The following is a 21,253-nucleotide window of genomic DNA, read 5'->3' as shown; positions in this document are numbered from 1 at the left end:
CTAGATGCCTTCCTCACACTCCTAAACAAAGTTGATTCTTAATCAATCCCAGACAGGTTCACAAAGAGGGCATGAACACAAACAATAAATCCCTTCCACCCAAGCCAGTGCCATGGAGCCCTCCTGGAGAGGAGGAGAGCTCTCCCCCGCAGTGCTCCCTGTTGCTGATGCTGCAGCTGCAGGCATCTACAGTGCCAGTCCCAGGGTCGATTGACTGTTTTCATGTATATAACAGCATCTCTGGTACCCTGGAGAAGAAAAATGGATGATTCAGGATCTGAATCTGTTGCTCCAGAAACTGCAGCTCAGATTTAAATGTTAAATCCCTGGAGCAGTTACTGAAATGGCATGGCAAATTCCCCGTGGTCCCAAAGCTGTTTGTCCTGGGAAGCCACAGCAGACACAAAGCGTGTACACAGACCTTCCTGCCTGCCCTCAGAGTAAAGACTAGCTTTGCAGAACCCAACTTCCTAGATTTCTGTTGAGCCCATGGCGGGGTGTGGGTGGAGACACAGAAACTTGTTCCCCAGGCCTTCTGCCACTGTCCTCTACAGGGACCCACCTCCTGTCCTTCCTCCCTCTGAGTTTCAAAAATGACTAACTAAAGACTTGCTCTGCTCTTTCCAGGCTCCATGCCGTGTGCTCACTTAGGGGAGTAAGAGAAAAGTGGTCTCTCAGGAGCTAGTAATCCAGTAGGAGAAGTAGAGAATAAGAAAGTAAATAATACAAATCACTAATTGCCCAGCTGTGTGCCAGGCACTTGTTACTTATTAGTCATCATTGTTATTCCTTTTTGGGTAAGGAGACCAAGATTCAGAGAGATTGAGCAATAAACTCAGGATCTTGCTGCTAGAAAGTAGCAGAACCAATATTTAAACCCCATCCTGTACAAATAGCTCCTGATCACTCAAAAGCTGAGCTACCTTCATCACTGTGGTTCCAATTATGTTCAGGGGATGAAACTGCCTTTAATATTGTCACAAAACATACATATAATTAGAAGGTAAATCAGTCTACTGGGGGAAGAGAAATCGTACTACAGTCTAAAGCCCAGTGTAAGTGATTTGGGGATTATCTGTGCATCACTGCTGTAGTCCTTCACATGAATAATGTAGAGTTGGCAGTAATTTTTGATACGGTGACAACACAGTGGAATGATAATGAATTTAGAGAATGAAGAGATGCACTCAACTCAATTAAACAAAATTTGCTGAGTCCCTACTATGTGTATGACAATCTGCTAAATAGAAGGAGGGAGGTAAAGAAAAGAATAAACAAGACATGGCTAAAGATCATGATCTCAGTGAGGGAAACTGACATGTACCTCACAGACTTTTATGGGGTATACTGCAATAAACTCTAGAATAGTAAAGAGAAGAAATAATTGAACCTGATTTTGGGGCTCTACAAACGCTTTTCAGTACAGAAGATGTCTGAGCTGGCTTTGAAAATGGGTGCAGTGTGGGGAGGAGGGAAAGTTAATAAGCAGAGGGTGGAAAAATTGAATAGAAAATAATTCATTGGAACCTGAAGAAACAGAAGTGCATATTGTGTGTGGGAAGGAACAAGGGTTAGTTTAGTGTCAGTAAAGGACAAGATATTGGCCAAGGGGATAATGATAGCAGGAAGTGAATGTTAAGGTACCTGAGGGTGGGGTGCAGCTCCTGGAGGGTCTTAAATGACATTCTAAACAGTTGGATCTTGTTCAGTGGGTCCAGCAAGGAATTGTTAGTGAAGATTCTTAATAAAAAGATTAACTTCGAAATAAATGTATTTCAAAGGAGTCAAGGAGATACCTTCTCCTTCCTCCTCTCCCAACACACCCAGAAACACACCCAGAAAACCATTTCTTCTCTGCCCACTCACACACGTAAACCCATTTTAGCAGTGCAGGAGTGGGGATAGGGAGGGTGTGCCACTCTGATTTAAAAGGTATGTTGGAGGAGAGGATGGTTACAGAATTTAATTGTGGAAGCAGGGAAACACTGTCCTCATTGTCGACAAAGAGTCAAACTCTGTAAAATATTTGAAGAGATTTATTCTGAGCCACATATGAGCGAACATGGCCCATGACACAGCCCTCCGGAGGTCCTGAGAGCATGTGTCCAAGGTGGTCAGGGTGCAGCTTGGCTTTATACATTTTAGGGAGGCATGAGACATCAATCAAATACATTTGAGAAGTGCATCGGTTTGGTACAGAAGGGCAGGACAATTTGAAGTGGGCAGGGCTTCCAGACTGTAGGTAAATTTAAACATTTTCTGGTTGACAATTGGTTCAGGGAGGGTGTGCCAGCCCTGTGAATAAGAACATGGGGAAAACAAAAGGCCTTGTGGAATTCAAACCAACCAGAGTCGGTGGCTGCGTGTGGGGGGTAGGAGGGAAGGTATCTAGGGATGCTGCACTTACTAGCATGGAAGATAATCAGGGTTCATGACCCCGTCTGAGGCAAAGAGGCTGAGGACAAAGGCAGATTTGGGAAGAAGAGAATGGCCCTGGTTTGGGCAGATTCACTCAGTGGCAAATGTTGGGATATTTATGTGGAGAACTCAAGGCCATGTATCACTGATCAATTAAGTCATTGGAGAAAATGAGATCCCCTCGGGACAAGGATAGGAGAGAGGGGACAGGGAAGAGAGGAAAGGGATGGGTGTTTGCTCACCTGTTCAGTCTCACCTTTCACCCTGCTTTCTCTCCCAAACTTCACTACTCAACCACTATCCATTCATCTTAGTCTTTCTTGCCTCTCAGTCTCCAACGGGAAAGCTGGATGGGGCAGTACTTGTCCATGTGACAGTGTCCTCAGAGCCTAGCACAGCATCTACAGTAGAGCTTCCAGAAGAAAGGAGAGAGTGTGTGAAGCAGGGAGGCTGAAGGTGAAAGCTCGATGGCTCCTTATGTTTAAAGTAGAAAGTAAATACAGGAATAGGATGGAGCAATTGTACGTCAATTATAAAATATTATGATAACAGGCCTCATTAGTAAGATCAAATTAATTAAGAAAATTTATTGTGAAGTCCATATGAATCTAAGAGGAAATCTAATCTATTAGATTAGAATCTATTTCTACCACTTTGTTTAGGTGCAGCAGCCATTTTGAATGTAATCATCCCTTTCACATTATATTTTCCAAGCCATATCATTAATTCAGAAAATATCATAATTAAAATATTATAGCTACCACTAGTTATAATTATAGTCAGAAAATATTACTCTATGTGTATAAGTAAAACTCCTATCAACAAAAAAGTTTCCTTCAAATATCACCTTAAAGCTATTTTATATTATATTTAAAGTAACCATAAGAGCAGATCAGAACTACCCAGTTACAGCTTTTAAATAAATAGGAAAATCTTCTGGTTTTGGAAATCACTAGGAACAAAGAGTTTGGCCTCCTTAGTTGTTTCAATTTTTCATTTTCATCTGATTAATTTGGAGAGATTTTTTTAAAAAGAAAAAATAATAATTTTCCATTTTCAGCTCTTCCCCTAACTCATCAAAAGTGTTTAGGTTTTTCAGTTAGGCAAGAACTGACCCAGTAGAACCAAAGAGTATTTTATAATGCTTTTCTCTCTGCAGATGCAAAAGATATTTAAGAAACTTCCAGGATTCAAAAAAATCCATGTGTTAGGATTTAGGTAAGTAAGAGAATCAAACTCTTCTCAATGTTTAAATTACTTTCTTCCTATCCTTTTTTAAAAGCAATGTCATGAGGATTATAAGGTCCTTTTTCCCCAGTTGTTTAGCTCTGCCAAATCCTGGAAACGGAATATGTTTCAGATAAAGGAACTGTCTAATTAGAACATGACTCCAGGTGATTCTTAAGGGGTAGCACAGGAGCTGTATTCCTTCCTTCTGGGAATCAGAAATACTGCTCTCTATAGAGAGCTCATCTGCTGTCCTTGGCCATGTGGTTATGAATGAGCTTCTTAGGAAACTACCTCAGTAGAGACAGATGAAAACAAAGTAGCAATTAATTGCCTTGGTGTCTGATTGCCTGGTTTCCTATGGGATACTAAATAGCATCACTATTTAAACAAACCATGCTGCCCAAGAGAGATAAGTGAACAATAAAAAGTCATCGCTATCAGGATAGGAGAGTTGGGAAAATGAGGTGGAAAGGAATAGGAGCATAAGCAAGACATTCTAAAATATACCTTTTATGTCATTTTGACATCTGACTCATAGTACTGTATTACCACTCAAAAATTATTAAATTAAAATTTTAAATAAAAACATAAGATCATAAGATAGTGCCACACTAAAAAGGGTTTAACCATGTTCCCACATCTTTGGCACAAGGAGGGCTGTATCCATCAGCATCACAACATTCTCATGTGGGTTCATGATTGGGAGAAATAATTTTTAAATCTTTTCTTTAAGTTCTCATTTTTCAAAACATCTACAGGTGAACTCATAATGTGCTATTTTTAAAATGTGCCACAGGGTAAGTGTCAGTCCTGGTGTGAGCAGAATGAGATTTCTTGCCCCAAACGAGCTTTGTAAACCAAGGAGAGTGGGCTTCCCTAGAAGTGTTCTGGCTCCTTCACTGCCTACTGTCTTTTGTTTTGTTTTGTTTTTTGTTTTTTGTTTTGGTTTTTTGTTTTTGTTTTTTTTTTTTTTGAGACAGAGTCTCGCTCTGTCGCCCAGGCTGGAGTGCAGTGGCGCGATCTCGGCTCACTGCAAGCTCCACCTCCCGGGTTCACGCCATTCTCCTGCCTCAGCCTCCTGAGTAGCTGGGACTACAGGCGCCCGCCACCTCGCCTGGCTAATTTTTTTGTATTTTTTAGTAGAGACAGGGTTTCACTGTGGTCTCGATCTCCTGACCTTGTGATCCGCCCGCCTCGGCCTCCCAAAGTGCTGGGATTACAGGCGTGAGCCACCGCGCCCAGCCTCACTGCCTACTGTCTTAAAGCAAGAAGATGCACAGAGCAAGGGCTCCACCGGCCCAGAAAAAGAAATAGCTTTGCAGGGAGCTCTCTTGGTTTATTTCTTCCAAAGCTATCAGGCCCTTATGATTTGTGTAACTCCAGAGAAAGGAAATACTGAAAAGTGAAAGTTATAAAAGATGAAACCCTTAATATCTACCAAAGCAGACTCATTTTTCTTTATTTCAAAATGCTGCTCTGTAGTATTTTCTGTGAAATCAGATGGATTAGAGAAAAATAAAAGTTGATAGAAAAATATTCTGCATAAATGCAGACGTTTTCTGAATAAACCACTGCAGTGGAAGAACAAATTTTTAATTTAAAGCTGAAGGAAATGATGGGAACAGTTCTTTTGGTGAATGTTAAAATGTTCATTATCCACTTCCCTTCAATAAATGAAAAACTAGTGTTTAAAAAATATGTTTTAGAAGTAAACCAAATGTTAGATGATGAAATTTTGCAAGGTAAATATTTTAAAGATATATAAAATATTTTGGCCCTTGAATACAATAAATAATATGGTCATGACAGTGACAAAATTGTAATCATTAATAATGATGCTCACAATATTATAAAGTAAACATATTATTAAGGAAATTGCTTTTTTGTGGGCCAGATCCCTGAAGAAGACCAAAGACCCTGTGAGTCTCCTGGTACTGACCTTCCTCCAGCTCATTTGTATAAAGGTTGCTTTACAATTTAACAAGTACTTTTTTATCAGTGACTTCACTGAATTCAACGTGACTGGGAAGTAGCTAGAATGTATCATTAACACAATTATGAGGATGAACAATGAAAATTCCACTTTAAATATTGCTTTATCTCTCAGCAAAGGCAGAAAACTATTAACAATCATGCAGTCCTGTTAGAGAGTATACTCCTTCAAATACTTGCGCACAAATGTTCAAAGCCACTTTATTCTTAATAGCCAAGACCTGGAAATAACCGAAATGTCTATCAACAGGGCAACAAATTGTCACATATTCTTACCATAGACAACTTCTCAACAAAGAAATGAACTGTTGGAATACACAACAACATGGGTGTATCTCAAAATAACTATGTTGAGTGAAAGAAGTCAAACAAAAGTACATCATTATTTTATTTATAATAGACTCTAGAAAATGCAAACCGATTTATAGTAACAGGAAACAGATCAGCAGTTGCTTAGGAAGGTGAGGCAGATAGGGATAGGAGGGGAAGAATGGCACAGTAGGATGACTAAGCTTTGCGGATGATTAATATGCTCACTATCTTGATTGTGGTAATGGTTTGATAGGTGTATGGCACCAAAATTCTTGGATTGTATACCAGAAATATGTCCTGTTTGTTTATCACAATGATACCTCAATGAAACAATTATTTGAAAATTAACAGGACTAGGGTCTTGACCCAGGAAGCCTGGCCTCTTTACAGAACCTCGTGGATTACAAACTATTGCTGAAAACAAGCAAGAGGCAGGATGAGTGTCTGGTTGGTAGAAAAGGAGGTCTCACCCCATACAGCAGCACTAGTTAGATAGTCATAGACTCTTCCTTGCCTCAGAAGGAGGGTTGTGGTATGCCTGTAGCAGGTACATTTCAGTCACATTACATCTGGGGATGAAAGTTCAATTAGTTCATATAGTCCAGGCAGAAAGGGCAACAACCCCAATCCTATCACATGTGTAGAGTGTCTTTGGCAGCAACTGCCATTTGAAATGTAAAAGGAGAAAGCTGGACATAACTACTAAACTGAATTCATACATATGTCCAAAGGAGTCCAAAATGTTTTCATCAGTTTGGTGAGTAAATGGTCTTTTTTCATGCACAAGCAGGTGGTAGCATGGAAAAATGAGCCAAGCTTGCGGTCAGGAAGGCCAGGGTTTCAACCCTGCAGTTCCCATTTGACACCTCCTTCTATGTGCCTGTTGCCTTTTCTGTGAAGCTGGGATTACATTGCTGAAAAGATTAAATGAGAATGCATGTAAACGTTCTGGTATAGACCACTCACCCAGTAAACAAGTTTTAGTTTTTCTTGCAAGCTGTCCCATGGTGAATTGGACCAATCCCTCAAAGCTTACTGATTACAACAATTCAAAAAATAATCAGTCAAGAAAACACTAGTTCCACGGTTTTGCCTCAGATAAATTATCTTCAAGAATCAACTAATCATTTAATGCCAGTAAGAACTGAGAAATCCATTTACAAAGTACTTTTTAAAAATGTTCCTGCACCAGCACCACCCAAAATGTAAAACATATAGGCTACATTTCCAGCTCTTTAGGTGGAATATGAAGACATTAAGGAATTTAAGAAGAAGACCAAAAGTACAGATAATCTTTGAACTAAGGCTCAAATCCTAATCAGAAACATATAATGATGTTTACTTCCTTAGATTCATATCGCTCTCAAAGTTTCCATTCAAATTCTGATGGCAGTTTATATGTTTCCTTCAAAGCTCTGGACAAACATAAGAGACAATGGAAGGAAATTTTTTTTCTTTTGTATATAAAATAATTCATTGAATGTCTCAATAAATGTCATTAAAATTTTTTCTCTTTTTCATGTTTCCATTGTGCATGATGAAATGAAGACCAAAGAAAGAAAAAGATGGGTAATTTGGACTTTTTTTATGTTTTGAAATATAGTACATTTCCCCCTCCCCCAAATTTATATACTGATTTTGCACAAATAATTTTTACATATAATGTCTGGGATAAGCCCATTACTTTTTGACGGTTTCTTATTTGAATGGAAGTAATTGAACAATTACCCAGTAGTTAAAGAAAAAAAAAAAACTCTCTAATCAAAGTCACTATGTGGTATATAGGTATACATTTCCTTGATCAACTGAACAGGATTTTGTCATACTCAAGGTATAGTTAGAAAATAAAAACACATATCTGTGCTGCAAGCATACTTTATTTCTTAAATGCCATTTGTATGGGGCAGTTGTCTATCTGAAAGCACACACATACATGAAATCAACCTAAGTCTGGAATAAAGCAGAGAAACTAATTTGCTCCTTTCCAAGGTCAATGTGAACTGAGAAAAGGACTCACTATACCTTGGAGAGCTCAGTAATAAGAACCCAACTTTGGCTCTGTAATTGACTAGTGAAATAACAAACAATAGACTCTAAATGATTGCATGCTCTGAAAAACCACCAGGAATACACGTGATCAGTTTCTGTGGCCTTAAAACACTTCTACATCACTCTGTATAGATTTATGACATGAACTAAAGGTAAAACCTGATTCCTGAAGGCAGAGATGTAGAGAATCCTGTTTCATTTTTGCATGCAAAAAAGCTTTGAGTTAATGAATAGGATAATAAATACAGCTACCTATGTACTGCTTATCTTTCTCTTTTCTCACACCTTCCTTCCAAGATGTTATTTTAAAAGCAGCTTGAGGGAAAAGAGTGTTATGTTTCATTTAAAGTTGTATTTTTTAAATAAAAAATACTTCTTAGAAAAAAAGTAGAAAAGAAATAGCCTTAAGAACTGAACCTTTGACTTGGTTACTTGGTTACAACATATATGTGGGTATATAGAAGGGTAATTTGGACTTTTTAACATACATATAGTGTGTATATATATACACACTATATATACAATAGTCTATATATAGTGTGTGTGTATATATATACATACTATTATCCTACTGCTATATCTTACATTGCTAATTCATAGACCTTCCTAAAGGAGGCTATTTGTAGAAGAAAGGATAATTTGTCCTTCTTCCTGACTGGTATGGCATGACTTACAAGATCACAAAAAATAGTGGTCAATACCAGCAACTTTTGACTAAAAACACTTTTTCAAAAAGACCTAGGTGGGCACAGTGGCTCAGTCCTGTAACCCCAGCACTTTGGGAGGCCACAGCAGGCAGATCAGTTGAGCCATGAGTTTGAAACCAGTCTGGACAACATGGCAAGACTCTGTCTCTACAAAAAACTTTAAAATTAGCCCACCTCCTTCCTGCATTCCCAGCTATGCTGGGGGATAAGGCAGAAGGATCCCCTGAGCCCCAGGACTTCGAGGCTACAGTGAGCCATGATCATGCCAATGCACTCCAGCCTGGGTAACAGAGTGAAACCCTGTCGAGAAAAAAAAAAACCTGAGGTAAAAATCTATAGTCGCTTGATTCAGTTAGTAATCCTTCTTTGTGGTGGACTGAACTCCCTCCTGCCATTCTATTTTAGAACCAAAATATGTGTTTGTTCTTTTTTCATATTTTAAGTTTCTGATAAATGTTGAAATGTTTTAAAGTGGGATATTCTCTCAGAGCCCATCAGGAAAGACGTGGAAGCTATCCTGAAGCTTTGTAGCAACCTAGTGACTCCCTTTACAAGGCATGTAACAATGGCTTTGGGTGGGGAATGTGTCTTCTGCTATCCACAGCTCAAGCTCCACAGAGATGCAACTTACAGCCATCTTTAAGAGACACAGTGCAGAAGCAAAAAGCCCTGCAAGTGACCTCCTGTCTTTTGATTCCAACAAAATTGAAAGTGAGGAAGTCTATCGTGGAACCATGGAGGAGGACAAGCAACCAGAGATCTATCTCACAGCTACAGACCTCAAAAGGCTGATCAGCAAAGCACTAGAGGAAGAGCAATCTTTGGATGTGGGGACAATTCAGTTCACTGATGGTCAGTTAGTGATTGCTTAGTTCTGAGTTTATTCTCATTTTGACAGAGACTAAGAATGTGAATGTCTCATGGAAACTGTCATTTTAACTTGGGTCTTCTAAAGTCAATCATTACTGTGACGGGAACATGTATGGTATCATTTCTAGCTTTTCTCACTCCTTCCTATGTCTCATTTGATGTCTTTGGTACCCACTTCTTACCAAGGGCAGTTCTAGGAGAATCCAAGGGTTTCAGTTCAGTTCTAAGTCAACTGCAGACAGCCAGTGGAACCAAGGCAGAGAAAAGAACTCACAGACAGTTCTGTTACCCTGGCACAATCTAAACAGATTCTCTCATCTAGTCAATTGGTCAAATCTCAGCAAGAAACAGATGGCACATTCAAATTAGTATAATTTGAGGAGAGTTTAATAAAGGGACCATTTGTAAAGGTTTGCTGGTACACAAAGGATTAGGAGAGTTCCCTGGGGCTAGAAGCAGCAAGCCTCATTACTATCTCCAGACTGGAAGTGTTGCCTAATGTTGTAAGCCATGCCAAAGACAGAGCACAAGGAACCATTGATATAGCCCATATTATTCAAACTTCTGGGGCAGAAAGTAGCAGGGAGAGGACGGGAGAGTGGATTTAAAGAAGTCAACAAGATCATCAGGCACACTCAGGATCCTCAGAGGGAAGTCCACAGTAGGTTCAGTAAATGGCAAAGTAGATGGATACTGGAAATGCCATTTAGTACAACACGACATGAAACTGTCATTTTCTGCCAGTTCTGTTTTCTGCCTAAGATAGGCACTCTTACCACTAGAAAATCTCATAAAAGTCTCTTAGGACAAGACGAAGGGCCAGGGAAATTCACAGGCAAGAAAAGGTCAACTTCAGAAGCTTCTCAGAGACAACCTGATACTCGGGGCTTCTCTCTTTTGAGCCCTCTTTGGCGTTCTGAGAATCAGGCTTTAGGCTGAAAGTTTGCCAAAAATGATCATTGGTTCCAGTATTTATTCTAATCATTTTGTTTATTACCAGCTTAGTCATATTTTTATCCCAATGGTCTAGATAATTAGTCAGCCTGCTTGGTCCAAATCTATAGAATAAAACTGAACACCCTAAAAATCCACCTTAATAACTATTCTTATCACATAAACATGCAAGATGCACCCTTTGCATCTGTCCTTCAATATATCATTCAGATTAATGACCTTTTTTTCTATGCCTCTGGTTTCTTAATGATTTGTTGTACTACTCCTTAAGGATTGGTTATTCTGCATATTTCAACCTGGACTGTTTTATTGCCCCAACCTCAAAAGAAAAAGGAAAGATACACTCAAATCTTGTGATTTTTTTACCCACAGAAATTGCTGGATCACTGCCAGCCTTTGGTCCTGATACCCAATCAGAGCTGCCCACATCTTTTGCTGATACAACAGAGGTGAGTTTGTTGTCCTTTTGTTCTTTAAATAGGAACAAAGTCTCAAAACCTTCCATCAAAGAACAAATCAGCTTAGGAACTGAACAGAGCAAAATCCCCTTTGCAATGCTAATTATATTCTTTTCTGTTTTTTACAAGCAGCACTTGCTTAACCCACTTTCAGTATCTGTATTAATAAAATATAATACAACTTGCATTTCAAATATCTCAAAGTTCAAAGTTTCCTTCAATTTAGTTAGATTTTTGTTTCAGTTAGAATCAGGATGGCCTCTGTTTTTAATGAAACAAACACATTTTCATGAACTGAAAAGAATAATTAAAGCAGAACATATTATTTAACTTTGACTTTCAGAAATATGTATAAACACGATCATACTTTATAAATTTGTTTTTATGTCATGTCTTAAGGATTTACCTATGTATTTATTTAAGGGGGTTTGATAAATGCAAATTAATGTCTTTAAAAGTGAATAATAAATTCAGTAATAATTTTTGGATTTAATTTAAACTTATGTTTATTTAATTTATGCCAGAAGTTGTCACTGGTGTGCTCATAAATAGAAGTGCTGAATTAAGCTTTATTCCCTCCTAAAATGAAATAATTCATAACATGATTGACATAAATCAAAGTATCTTAGCTGTTAGTTAAGTCTATTCAGGCAGATTCAGTTATCCAAGAAGCAATAGATCTTATTTTACCACTGTATCAATGGATATTACCCTTTTAGAATATATTTCTATATCAGAACCTTCCTCCATAGTAGATTCAAGTCAACTACAAAATAGTTTGCTTAAATTTAAAGGAAAATTTTAAAATATGGATATAGCCCTTCTTATATACATAGACATCCTTCTCAACATCTGTCTTGCAAAATTCATTCTTCAGGATGCTACTTTGAGTCCAACACTTCCTCTTGTTGAACCCCAGCTTGAGATAGTGGACGGAGCAGAGCATGATCTACCTGGTAAGTTTCTTCTCACAAAGTCTATGTTAGATGACAACATACTCTTCGATGAATCCCCTTATGACACTGCCTCAAAGACCAGTGACAAAGCCATCCTCAACTGAGGAAAAGGTTCACTGCCACCAGCATTTCCAACAGAAAAGCAGTCCATTGAACTACCCTTTCTGCAGAGGAGGACATCCACAGCATCTTCCCTTCAGCTCTAGTTCCCAGTCCCACAGCCAGCTCTGGCAGCCCTTTTCTAATGAACTGGTGAAGGAGGCTGAAAGCAAAACAGCACCAACTGCTACTCACCCAGAACAACAATCTCCTCTGGGCTTGGAAACTGAGAGTCCATGAGGACAAGGTAGGTCCTAAGGCCCAAGTCCATGACAAGCGGCCATGTCAACAGTGGACTGGGCCTTTACAATCACTATATGTATTCCTGTGCCTCTTACATGCCGACTATGGATACAGTCTGTTCTGCTACATGTGTTTCTTTAGCGTAAATTAGCACATGTGTAAGTAAGAAAGAATATCAGTCAACACTGAAGTCTTGGTGATTCACTTTTGAATCTCCAAGAAGGTTAATTTTGAGGCAATAGTATCAAACTTTTTCACAGTTAAAGAGAAATATTTAGCAACGTATGAAGACGTTAGGGAAGAAAACGACCAAAAATCTTGCAGAGAGCCTTTTTTTAGTGCAAAAAGTAGCTGATTTAGTGGCTCCAAGAACCCCTATTATTTTCATTCTATAGAGCTCTGTGGTAAAAGTACAAGTAAAAAACACAAGCCCCAGGATACAAGGCTGATAAGAATGTACTGTGATTATAAATGCAAATAGCATTGGAGATTTGCTATGACTGGTATATTTAATAAGATTATTATTGTTTTAGTTACAGGGCTCCACAAAATTCTACAAGTTTTGAGTGAACTACCTTAACTGTATTTTCCTCATAAACACTGTGCAATTATTATGCCATTTTACAGAATGCAAGGGAATACATATATGGCCTGATAGAAGAATTACTTACACAAATTGGATTTCATTTACATGATTATTGGTGAATAAATGTTAACTTCTTGACACGGTTATTTATTGCTGCATTACTAACCATCCCTAAAGTTAGTGGCCTAAAACAATAACCATTTATTTTGCCAATAAATCTGAAATTTGGGCAGGGATCAGCAGGGACAGCTTTTCTCTGCTCCATGTTGTGTCAGCTGGAAAATCTCAACTGGTGTTGAAGATCCATTTCCAAAACGGCTCACTCACTGGCTGGCAAATCAGTGCTCACCCAGAGCTGTTGGCTGGGGGCCTCATTTCTTCTCGCCACAGGTCTCTCCACAGGGTTGCTTGGGTTTCGCCACAGAATGGGAGCTGAGTTCAGAGTGTCAGTGTTCTAATATCATAAGGGCCTAAAAACAGCATCATTCCATCACATTCTAATTGCTAGGCAGCTGTAGAGCCCATCTAGATTCAAAGGGAGGGGACATAGACCTTCTCTCTTGATGGGAGAAATATCGAAGAATTTATGCCATTTATAATTTACCACAATCCACATCAACCACTATTTCGGCATCCAAATTATTTTAAGAGTTGGTTAGACAAAACAAAACAAAACTTTTCGTGAAATGATTGATCTTAAGCACTCACTGAATACTTTTCTTTCATTCTATCATAAAACTTCCTTATAAGATTAGCATTTCAGCTAGATTAATAAAAATAATAGTATATGATGAAAGCATTATCTTATTTTCAAATTGCTTTACTGTTTCCATTTTATTTATACATTTCTTTTACTCATGAATATACCATAGAACACTAAAGCTGGAAGAAATCTTAGAGATGATTTGGTTAAGCTTCTGTGTTTCACAAATGAGAAAACCAAGGCTAGAATGTGAAGTGCCTTGTTCAAGGTCATATCATAGCTTGTGGCACAGCCAGGATCGTTATTCAAGTTTTCTACATCTATTATACTATATTTGGCTTAAGTAGCTCCATCCTTTGCAAACAGTGTAACCTCAAACTTGCTTTGCCCTCAAACCACAGCCTCTTCTCTATTTCACTGCTCTGTCAATTTTTCCAAATTGTCTAGGCTTCTGAGTCTCTATTATGTCACCTCCTAATCACCACAGGGTTTCACCTCTAACCACACAAAGCAGGGATGTAACTTTCACAAAAGTCACAGATGACTTCCTAATTGATCAATTTAGCAGTCTCATTTCCATCTTCTTTTTATTTGACATTTCTGGCACGTGACTCTTGTTAACCACTCCGCTCTTGAAACTCCTACATCTGGGCTTCCACGAAGTGACTCCTTGGTTCTCCTCATATACCCTGCCTACTACTCCTCCATATCCTGCAGTGTGGCTTATTATTAAATTTTTTAAATTTTGCTTATTAAAATCCAACATCATTTAAAAAAGTTTTATAGTGATTTACAGACATGGATCAATACAAAAAGATTTTGTATTGATTTTATTTTAAAGAATGGACAGAAAAATGGAAGAGAAAATAAAACAAAGATTACTCCTTTAGTGAAATGGAAGTGTTTGGGAACTAGATTGATGTGATGATCACACAACATTGTGAACGTACCAAATGCCACTGAATCATTTACCTTAAAATAGTTAATTTTATGTGTTATAAGTTTCACATCAATACATTTATTAAAATAACTGTAGGAAAAATCATATACAAAATAAACATCACAGAGTTCTGTAGGTTTGCTTTAGGTGGTTCATGATTTGAGCTTCTTAACAGGCTGTGTAAAGAGGAAAATATAATCAGTCACCTAATATAGATCTGCATGCATACAGCATGGTAATTGCTTAGGAGAAAAATGTATCTGATGAATTCTCATAAGGACAGTCTGGGTTATAGTGCACCATGTCCTGTCCACGTGAACCTTCCTACTGTGTAAAACCAGTGTCAGGTGTTTCCTTTAAGGCCCCCCTGGACATGTTCAATGAATGCCAAAGCCCAGTTCATTACAGAACTTCCGGGAGGCACTAGGTGCTGACAGTCTGCCTTAATTCAAGAATTGATTTTGCATTATTTAGAGGAATAGCTGTGCTGTCTGACCTTCAGTCGATGCTCTATAAGTAAAAATTATATCTCATAATTGAACTTTTGATTTGTATTGAGCAAGAAGAGTTATATTTGCCGACCTGGATCTAGAGTGCAAATATTCCATATTGACAAGAGCAGATCCATATGCTTTCATAATCAGCCCAAATGGGAGGAGAAATGACATATCTCAATGAAAATTGGAAACCCTAACTGGGAAGCATTGCTGATAAAAAGACAGTTATACATGGAAAATAGAAAACAAACAAACAAAAAAAGAAGTGGAGGGGCACTCTGGACAAGAACAAGGCTTCCCTCTCTCATAAAACAATTCTGGCTTTTTTCCAAGTACAGGTAAAATGAAAATTAGGGCTCCAAAATCCTGCACCACAGTATCAGTGAGATAATTTTAGCCTGGAAAATTTTTGAGGTTAGTGTCACCAAACACCCACCAGGCCATTAAAATCTCAGTAAAGCACTCAAAGAAATCTTTCAGCTTCAGCAGTTTAACTTAGTAGTTAATTCTGAGATAAAGTACTTGCAAAATATGCATCTAGGACACTAAAAGAATTGGCATGTTATATAGAATTGTGGGGTCTTCTATTGTTACTGTTTTTTATAGTAGCTGAACCCAAGCCATTCTTTTCTGTAGGGCCAGTTATCTGTTAAGATCACTCCTATCGGCTGGGCGCAGCAGCTCATGCCTGTAATCCCAGCACTTTGGGAGGACGAGGCAGGCAGATCCCTTGAGGTCAGGAATTCGAGACCAGCCTGGCCAACGTGGTGAAACCCTGTCTCTACTAAAAATACAAAAATAAGTCGGGCGTAGTACTGCATGCCTGTAATCTCAGCTATTCAGAAGACTGAGGCAGGAGAATTGCTTGAACCAGGAGTCAGAGGTTGCAGTGAACCAAGATCGCACCACTGCACTCCAGCCTGGATGACAGAGCGAGACTTCATCTCAAAAAGATCACTCCTATTTCGTAAAAATGAGTCAGCCACATATAGGAGAAACTTGATATTCTGTCCTTCACACAACATGTATCCAACTTGTTCAAAAATAGTACCAATTCACAGGGTAAAAAAAATTTTGTGGTTTGGTTTGGTTTAGACGTGTGTAGGCGACAATACATTTCTCTTTTAGCTCATTAGAATGATCATCTAGTCTATCAGGAGAGAAGTTCTTTAGTGTCCTCCCTCCCAAATTACAGACTTTTTCACTTGCAACACATTCCATTTACGGTAGAAACCAGTCTCTTAATAAATTGCAGTATTTTAAGTGAAGAAGCAAGCTTTAAGCAGAGCTACTGTACTATTGGGCATTGTTTTGTCTTTTATTGCCCATCTAGGTAATATGCTGAAATTAACACACTTCCAACTTTTCTTTATCTCACCTCAGCCTTTGACTCTGTCAAAAGGAATCCGTGACATGAGCTAAATTGAATGAACTCAATATAAAACCAAGCTGCTAATGTTCCATGTGGTCAGGGACAGTCATCTGTCTCTATTCATTCCTATATTGGCAGTGTCCAGCCAGATGCTATATTAAAAATTAATACATGTTAAATGAATTAAAGCAGTGAATGAATGAATTTGTATTACAATATCTCCATGAAAGTCAGAGTTTATTGGAATAATCTAGTTCCCTTTTTAATCTGTCTAGTAAAAACCTTAGAACCAAATCAATGTTCTAAAAGCAGTATTTGGCTATCATTTCTGGTCACACCACTCACCATTGCCAAAATTTGTCATTCATTGTCATGCTCTTGTGCTTTTACCCAGTTATTTTTTCTTGTCCCTGTAATACTCTTCCATTCTTCCAGCTTGATGACCTCCAACTCATATTTTAGTTTCAGCTAACATGCTACCTTCTCTGTGAAGTTTTCCCCAACCACTCCCTGAAAAGGATTTATAATTACCATCTGTTCCCTGATTCCACAGCAAAAAGTCATCTAGACCTCCATCAAACATTGACCATACAGAATTGAATCTATTGCTATGCATGTCTGGAATCCCTCCAAGACTGAATTCCTGAAGTAAAAAGATATGCTCTTATTCCTTTTTAAAAAATTCCTGTGCTAAGCTCAGTGTCTGGCATATAATTGCAGTTTCATAACTATTTGTAACTGCTGTCGACCTTATTAGGCCTGTCAGTACTGTCATCTCAGACAGGAAATGCCTGGAGGATATGTGCCTTCCCTGTGCTGGTACCCACGTAGTTCCAGCCTCACGTGTAGGGCAATGTCCCTTATTGGTAAACACTTTCATCAAAATGAGAGTGCTGGAAAACTTGAATCAGCTCCACCTCATGTGATGTACCAACTACCACATTGATTACATGTAGGTATGCAGGGAAAGAAATTTGCAATAAGCCTCTCTCCTAGCCCAAAAATGGACACTTCTGAACTCAATCAGGAAGGCTTGGCAAAGATGTTATTTAAATTGCTCCACTTTAGGATGAAAGGATAACAGTAAGACTTGAAAAGAGTTGTAAGAACAACTCAGCTGAACTGAGTTTAGGCAACAGTGGTCAATATTTTTGCCTGTTCTTTCCTACCAGGGAGCAAGCTTTTCCTAACAGGAGTATATTGTTTATAAAAATTATTCTGAGAGGTCTATGAGAAAAATGTCATCCAAAGAAAAGAAAGAATGGCCATTCAACAAGACTTCCAATTGCACCCCATCCCTAGATACAATCTTTACAATGCCCAGGAAAAGATGAAAAGTAATTCGAAGTTCTTTCAACTTGGTACTTCTAGATTTAGCCTAGAAATGTCAGGTGACTTAATACGTCCTTCAATATTTCAGTTTGGGAAATTCAGTACCCTGCCTCAAATGTTGGCAATTCCCAAGAAAATTGTTTTGACTTTCTGCCCTCTAGTGAACTGATATTATTCCATCTCCCTTCCTGAATCTATTCCCTTCTTTCACCCCCTCTTCATTCTGGAGGTAGATATTTCTATGAGTGGATCAACTTTATTGTGAGTTGAGTTGATAAGAACAGGAGGAAGCCATAGTGCAGCACCACCCAGTCACCAACCTCAAGTTATTACATAGCTGTCCTGTCTTGACATGTCAGTCACATCCTTTGCTGGAAACTTCTCCCTGGCCAGTGCTATCTTGGTCATTCCCTGTTGCATCATGCTGTTAAGCCCTCATTCTCTCAAAGCCCTCTTCATGACCACCCTATTTCCAGGCTGCTCCCAACTCCTTTCCCAAGTCACAGTCCAATTTTTATGAAGAGTAGTGATCTGTTTAATCTCTTTCCAACATTAAACTGAACAGAGAGAAAACCAGCACACAGCAGCTGAGGCCAGGAATAGAGGCTTGCACCATGCCACAGAGCTCTGCAGCCCCTCACAGACTACCTGGAAGCTGGCTTGGTTCTGTTTCCTTTCATACTTGCTAGCACTGAAACAATTAGGATAAACCTATTGAGCGCTATTCCCTGATCATCCCTCAGTAGTAAACAGCTCTAATGACAAAGAGAACAGCCCTGCTTGAATGAACTTTTAAATGCTTTTCAAAATTAAGCCATTGTGACTATTGTAACAAAAATCTTAAATCTTAAAAATATATCACTCAGTTATCATATGTGTAAAATTAAGAACTTTTTTGAGAAAGGTTAATGAAGGCTTAAGGAAGAAAGACCTAAATCCTCACTGTGATGGTATTTGGAAGGTAATTAGGTCAAAGGTAAGAGTCTTTGGGAGGTAATCAGGTCATGAGGGCCAAGCCCTTATAAGAAGAGACAAAAGAGGGATGATTTCTCTCTCCCTTTCTCTCTCTCTCTCTCTCCTGTCTCTTCCTTTCTCTCCCTCTGTCTCCTTTTCTCTCTCTCCCTTTCTGCCATGTGGGGATACAACTAGAGGACAGCTGCCTACAAACTAAGAAGAGGATCTCTCTAGGCACTGGTTTTGCTGGTGCCTTGATCTTGGACTTCATGGCCTCCCGAGTTGTGAGAAATAAATGTCCATTGTTTGAGTTATCTGATCTATGGTATTCTGTTATGACAGCTGTCAAAGATGCAATCCCAATTTAAATAACAATGCCCCATTATATATGTCTTAGATGTTTCCAAGGCCTAAATTTGGGGGTAAATTGAAATGTCATATTGAGAACTATCAACAACTAATAGTTGTTAATAACTAATTAAAAACACCAGAACTTCAACATTCACTATTCTTTGTTCAACAAGCACAAAGTCTGGCTCTGAAAGGAAGATTAAGTTCACAAAAGACCTCAGTGCACTTCCCATCTACTTCCTTTATTCAAGACCTACACATATGAAATAGTGAACAATGTAAGATGTTATGTATAAAATATAAATACTACTTAAACTTTACGTAGACTAAACAGAGGTACATAATTATTTTAGTTCAGAAGAGAAGACAAGCATGAGAGGCAGAGATATCAAAGAAAGCACTCATGGAGCTTTACTTGGGTCGAGAAGGGTATAAAGGACTTTCATGAAGGGAGAGGAGATGACCCCCCAAGTATAACAAGTTTCATAAGCAAAGCTGCAGAGATTGGAGTTTCAGGGAAGAATGCTGAGAAATAAGTAGGGAAGCATATATATCAAGCAGGACCTTAAAAGTCAGAAAAAGGAGTTTCTTCTGGGTTTACAGAAAATGAGGGGGGTAATGAAAATGGGGCTTAGGGAAAGTTTGTCTGCCCACAGCTTGGTGGGTGAAAAGTAGGAAAGTGGAGGATTTTGTTCTGTATTTGGTGTGAAGCTTTGGGAGCATAGATGCAGGAGGAAGGAACATGATACAAGAGATATTTTATTTAAAAAGTAAAATAAACCCAGGACTACTTTGGATAATGGTGGATGGCGAAGGATAGGTCAAAGAGTCTGGATCACCATGAAATGAAACACCCCCATAGTCGTCTATATTATACATGAGACACCAAATTTCTTTTCATGCTGGAGTTGAAAATCTAATGGAACACAATGAGAGAGAGAGAGAGAGAGAGAGAGAGAGAGAGAGAGAGGGAGAGAGAGGGAGAGGGAGGTTTATTTAAGGAGTTGACTCATATTCTTGTGGAGGCTGGCAAGTTCAAAATCTGCAAGCTAGGTGACAGGCTGGAAAACCAGGGAAAGTTGCACTTTGATGCAGTTCTTGTTGCAGTCGATGGTCCGAAGGCCATCTGCTGGCAGAATTCCCTTTTCCTCTGCAGATATCAGTCTTTTTCCTATCAAGGCCTTTAGCTAATTGGATGAGGCCCACTCACATTATGTAGGGTAATCTGCTTTAGTCAGAGTCCACTGATTTAAATGTTAATCTCATCTTTTAAAATACCTTCACAGAAACATCTACAATAATATCTGGGTACTGTGGCCTAGCCAAGTTGACACATCAAATTAATCATCACAGTATGTCTTGAATGAGCTCAGCATAGTAGGAAAAAAACAAGGAGCCTTATATGTTATGTCAGCACCATAGATGCAAAGACAGAACTAGAACAGACAAAATCAAGTCACAATTCAACAATCCATCTGGTGCAAAGAGAAAGTGGGTTTGCTTGACAGGATGCACTTAATTATAATATAAAAGACGTGTTTGTCATTAATGGTAGTAGGTGTCCATTCCTGAGGAACTGGAAGGAGCTCGTAGCAGAAGAGAGGATAGGAAATATGCACTCAATAATGGAACGAGAATAGAGAGAAAGTTGCTCAGAAGGGGCTGGCGTAGGTTAGGTGGTCAAAGTGGCATCTAACCAGTTCCACAATTTTCTATTCTCCCACTAATCACTTCTCAAGTGATCAAGACATGGTGTTTTCATAGCTACAAAGTTTCTGTATCATATTCCCTTATCTGGACTCAAATGAGGTAACATCACAGTTAGGGTGAGAAGTCAGGTGTGTCTGCCTCTTTTGCCTTTTTTTTTTTTTTTTTTTTTTTCGAGATAGAGTCTTGCTCTCACCCAGGCTGGAGTACAATGGTGCAATCTTGACTCACTGCAACTTCTGCCTCCCGGGTTCAAGCTATTCTCCTACCTCAGCTTCTTGAGTAGCTGGGACTGCAGGCACGTGCCACCATGCCCAGCTAATTTTTTGTATTTTTAGTAGAAATGGGGTTTCACCGTGTTACCAGGATAGTCTCAATCTCCTGACCTCATGATCTGCCCACCTCGGCCTCCCAAGTGTTGGGATTACAGGCGTGAGCCACCATGCCTGGCCGCCCATTTTTACAGAAAGTGAGAAGCACCCTTCATGCTAATGGTTTGAGGCCAGAGAATAACCAAGTGCAG

General features: G+C 38.9%; 1 protein-coding gene across 2 annotated transcripts in view; it reads left to right on the top strand.

Annotated features, from left to right (window-relative positions):
• Positions 1–21,253, top strand: part of IMPG1 (interphotoreceptor matrix proteoglycan 1) — a 158,119-nt gene that overhangs the window by 57,684 nt on the left and 79,182 nt on the right. For both annotated transcript variants that reach the window (XM_030929175.1, XM_010372244.2), the window contains 5 exons: positions 3,578–3,636; positions 7,501–7,521; positions 9,313–9,560; positions 10,905–10,981; positions 11,868–11,946. In XM_030929175.1, the coding sequence (XP_030785035.1) occupies positions 3,578–3,636; positions 7,501–7,521; positions 9,313–9,560; positions 10,905–10,981; positions 11,868–11,946 (484 nt within the window). The remainder of the gene's footprint in view (positions 1–3,577; positions 3,637–7,500; positions 7,522–9,312; positions 9,561–10,904; positions 10,982–11,867; positions 11,947–21,253) is intronic.

The sequence above is a fragment of the Rhinopithecus roxellana genome, chromosome 4 (genome assembly GCF_007565055.1).
Source record: "Rhinopithecus roxellana isolate Shanxi Qingling chromosome 4, ASM756505v1, whole genome shotgun sequence".
In the NCBI taxonomy this organism is placed as follows: domain Eukaryota; kingdom Metazoa; phylum Chordata; class Mammalia; order Primates; family Cercopithecidae; genus Rhinopithecus; species Rhinopithecus roxellana.
This window is presented reverse-complemented; position numbering and strand designations above follow the sequence as displayed.